Source organism: Condylura cristata, unplaced genomic scaffold (assembly GCF_000260355.1).
Source record: "Condylura cristata isolate star-nosed mole 26May11 unplaced genomic scaffold, ConCri1.0 scaffold00006, whole genome shotgun sequence".
NCBI classification, from domain to species: Eukaryota; Metazoa; Chordata; class Mammalia; order Eulipotyphla; family Talpidae; genus Condylura; species Condylura cristata.
This window is the reverse complement of record NW_004567107.1, coordinates 64,560,370-64,564,455: the sequence shown is the minus strand read 5'-3', so window position 1 is coordinate 64,564,455 and position 4,086 is coordinate 64,560,370. Positions and strand designations below refer to the sequence as shown.

General features: G+C 48.9%; 1 protein-coding gene across 1 annotated transcript in view; it reads left to right on the top strand.

The window, feature by feature from the left end:
• The window catches only part of LOC105853289 (protein FAM205A-like), a 3,192-nt gene extending 1,396 nt beyond the window's left edge, over window positions 1–1,796 (top strand). Inside the window, 1 exon segment of the mRNA XM_012721260.1 lies at window positions 14–1,796. Coding sequence (XP_012576714.1) covers window positions 14–1,666 — 1,653 coding nt within the window. The 3' untranslated portion in view covers window positions 1,667–1,796.
• Window positions 1,797–4,086: the final 2,290 nt, after the last annotated feature.

The window sequence follows — 4,086 nt, the reverse complement described above, 5'->3', positions numbered from 1 at the left end:
GTTGCGACACAAGTATCTGGCCTTCTTGTCGGGGCTGCCTGCTCTCTATTATGTGGCCCTCTCCGTGGCCATGAGCCCCGCAAGCGCTCCCCAAGATGAAACCGCGAACACGAAGCCCAACCCAGCCAAGACAGCCGCAATCCCAACCACCCCTGCAGAGCCGTGCCTAGGCCCTGAGCCACCCTTCCAAGGTGCCGAGGAGACCAGTGAGGACACTGCCGACGAGTTCCAGGACGATGTGCAGGTGGAAGAAACGGTGGAGACGGTGGAGACCGTGCCTCTGGAAGACCAGTCAGAGCCACCGAGCCCCATCTTGACCAAACTCAATTTCCACCTCAGAAAGAAGCTCCTGGAGATAAGGCTGGGAATTCCCGCACAGGCAAGGGAATCCAGGGAACATGCCGGAGCAGGCTGGGACAATGTAGCCACGCAGGAGTTCCACGACCAAAGGACATTGGACCCTAGGGGCCACACGTTGCTGCAGGAGCTCCCCCTCCCTCCAGGCAGTCCTGGAACCCCAGATGCAGAATGGCTCAGCCTTCAAGGACAGCTGGCCTTCCGGTTAAAGGCAGTGCAGCAGAACCAGTCACAGCCTAGTTCCAGAGCGTCATCCACCGGCTCTGCCCACTGGGCCTCCAAGGTCGCAGCACCCAGTGAGGACATGACCAAGGCCCAGGTGCTCTGTGTGCAGCTGGAGGCCAGCGCCAGCAGCAGCAGCCTGGAGGAGTCCTGGGGCCCTGAGCACCACAGTCTTGGCAAGGTCAGGGCCTCGGCCCCAGCTCCAGAGGGGGCAGAACAAAGAGACAAGCCAGGGAAGCCCAAGTCAGTGGCTGGGGATCACGGGGAAGGGGATGCGGGCTTTGCACTCTCCTCAGCTAGAGAAGAAAGCCCCCACGCTGAGGCCCAGAGTCCAGCAAGGACGCTTCTGAGCAGGACACACAGCGGCCTCTGGCGACGGAGCCATCGCTTTCACCTCGATGCTTCCTGTCCACAAGGTCCCCAGCATTGCCCTCAGCTTCGACTCCCAGGACAACCTCCCAGACTTCCTGGGGGCAAGGAACCTGAGAAGGACCACCCGCAACACGGTCAAACCAAGCAAGCCAAGGCCAGTGTCACCCTACAGCCAGCAAGGATGCCTCAGAGTGCCCAGCCTGCGCTGCCCCGGGCGTCGCTCCTCCGGGGTAAGCGTCTGCCTGCCCAAACTAGGCAAGGTCAGGTTTTACAGGGCCAGCTGTTGCCCATCCATAGCCGCAAGAGGCCCAGCCTCCCAGAATCTGGCCTGAGAAATATGATCAAGTCTTTTCTGCACTGTATTAATGCCAAGCCAAAAGCCAAAGGGCATGCATACTCCATGCTCTCTACAGCACAGATAGTGGCCAAAGCCAGAAAAGAGAAAGCTGAAAAGAGCCTGGCTCTAGCCAAAGGCTCCTTGGGACAAAGTAAGACAGAGAGAATAACAGGGGGCCCCAAGGCCTCATCTCCCCCCACTGAGCAGGTGGGCGTGGTCTTCTCGGTTGACCCCAGTTCTGCCCCTAACAAACTCCGGCACCGCTTCCGAACCCACTCCCGTATAACCCCCTTGGCCTCTGTCCTGGGCCTCCCCCGATACTGCCCTCGGCACTGTCCCCAAGGAGTTAATGCCACCCAACCGGGGAACCCACCCTAAGTCTCCTCTCACTTCAGAGGGTGACGCTGGTCTGCTCAGGAAGACCCAGCCAAGTCAAGAGCTGGAGGCTCCCCACAAGGGTGCTGTGTCCCTGGGAGAGGACGCCACTGTCATTTTCATTAATGTGTGAGTGGGGCAGACCTGCTCCACCGCAAATACACTCTATTCTCTAAGTACAGTGTTGTCTGTCTGCTCCTTCTCTCCACTATGCTAAGTTATGGGAAGCAAGGAAGAAGCTAAAATGTCCTCTCAATCCAAGAGAGGAGGTCTAACCCCCACTTAAGCTGATCAACTGCCAACTCCTTCTCCAGCCCCATGCTGCTGCTTGTGGGCAACCCCCTCCAAAATGCATTCTATCCACACATGCCCTCACACACAAACTACATGTGTTTTTCCTACAGACCTGTTTTGTGTGGCCTCTCAATTATTGTCATTAACTTGCTGATAAATTCCTAGAGCTCCTTTCTGCTTCCTGTTCATTTGCACTGTTCTCCTCTTCCACAACATCACTGACTAGGAATATACCACCAACAGCAGCTTGTGTAGCTCTGGCCATAGAATGGGTCACTTAACAGTAGCCATCAACTCATATTCCCTTGACCTGAGAAGGCACCTTCTCCTGTTACTGAGGTTGAGGGTCGACATTATTCTCCTGGAAACAGCACCAGAACACCAAGCCCTTAAAAAGACTATGGCATGACAGTATTTAGTAAAGTTCTGCTTATTCTACTGAGTATAATGTGAATAATGAGTAAAATACCTGGGTCATCCCTTTCCTGTTGGTTTGAAACTACTCCCTGAAGTGGCCAGAGTATGATTTGACAAAGATAATAAACATGAACAAAAAGTGGAAAGTTACAACACAATGAAACATTGCAAAATCTTTGAGTATGTGTTTTTACAAATTTCAGGCTAAATGTGTGACCCTTGGACAGGGTGCAGATGTTAGGGTCAAAATCACAAGAATGGAATTGAATAAATCCATGAGAGATAGAATCCTAACTTTAACATATGACAAATTACTTAACATTTCTGAGTCCCAGTTTCTAATCTGAGGAAGGGGGACAACTACAGCCATACACTAAAACTTCGATTATTATGAAGTCATTTGTTATTCCCAAAGTCACGTCTCTGCTCTAGGCTTTCCCTCAGCTCCAACTGTATAGGCAATAGCCAGAGAAAATTGTATTTTGCTTCAAAGACAATGCATATTAATTCAAAGATTTCAAACACACTCCATGGCACTAAACTCTTTTCCAGTGTCAGGGAGTAACACCACTATATATCCACACTGTTGCTCAGGCCATTTAGCAAGGCAGTCATTGGGTTGTAATTTTAGCATGTCTCAGCTTGGCCTCCTTTCCTCTATTTTACTGTGTCTGCTTACAGTTCATAATTCTTTCTTTCCTAAATAGCTACTATAGTTCCTCATGTTCCACGGGCTTATGATAATGGCTAGTACATAGTAATACTGTAAGAGTACTTTAATCCAAAATATAGAAAGAGGAAGAATAAATCATTACATCAGTGTGATGAGTTCTGTGGCCTATGGGGACCTGTCACAGGAGGAAGCATTCAGCTGATGATAAAGATCCTAGAGTCTTTATCAGAAAAGTCACAAAAAAGACCTTGAGCAGGACTCTAAACATTTAAAATATGAGTGCTAACTATGTGCCAGGAAATGTGCCAGACACAATAATCAACAAAGTATAGGCTCTGCCTCCAATGATATCATGATCTTATGGGGTTGACAGTTTTACAAAGCCAAATAGTCTAATCACACGTACACCTAGAAGTCCATGTTCATCTCAAAAGTAAACTACTGGTTCCCTGCTCCCTCAGCACCTGCCAATCACACATACCAAGCCTGCTAGAATTACAGTAACTGATACAGTAACTCTCGTATCAGTCGTTTAGGCCAAAATGTCATCCTTGACATTTTATCTCTGACAGTCCATATCCAACCCATCAGAAAGTCCTATTTCTTTACCATCAAAATGAATTCAGAACAAGAGCACTTCTCACTCCCTTTGCTGCTTTCTCCCAGATTCTTTCTAAGACCATACCTCCAACAGTTTATTCTCAGCATGTAAGCCTGGTTGTCCTCAAGGAGGGTCCTGGCTGGAGGAGATGAAGGGATGCATGGATGGATAGATGGATGGATGGGTTGATATATATAAAAACAATGAAACAAGTTTAAAAATAATGAATATAAACAAAAGATCTAGGCACTACCTCGCACCATACCAAAAATCAACTCAAAGTAGATTAGAGACTTAGTCATAACAACAGAAACCGTAAAATACTTGGAAGCAAAGATGGGCCAAGCACTACACGACATACACTTCAGCTGCATCTTTAAAGATAGAGCACCCAATACAACAATAGTGAAGGCAAGGATAAATAGATGGGACTACATC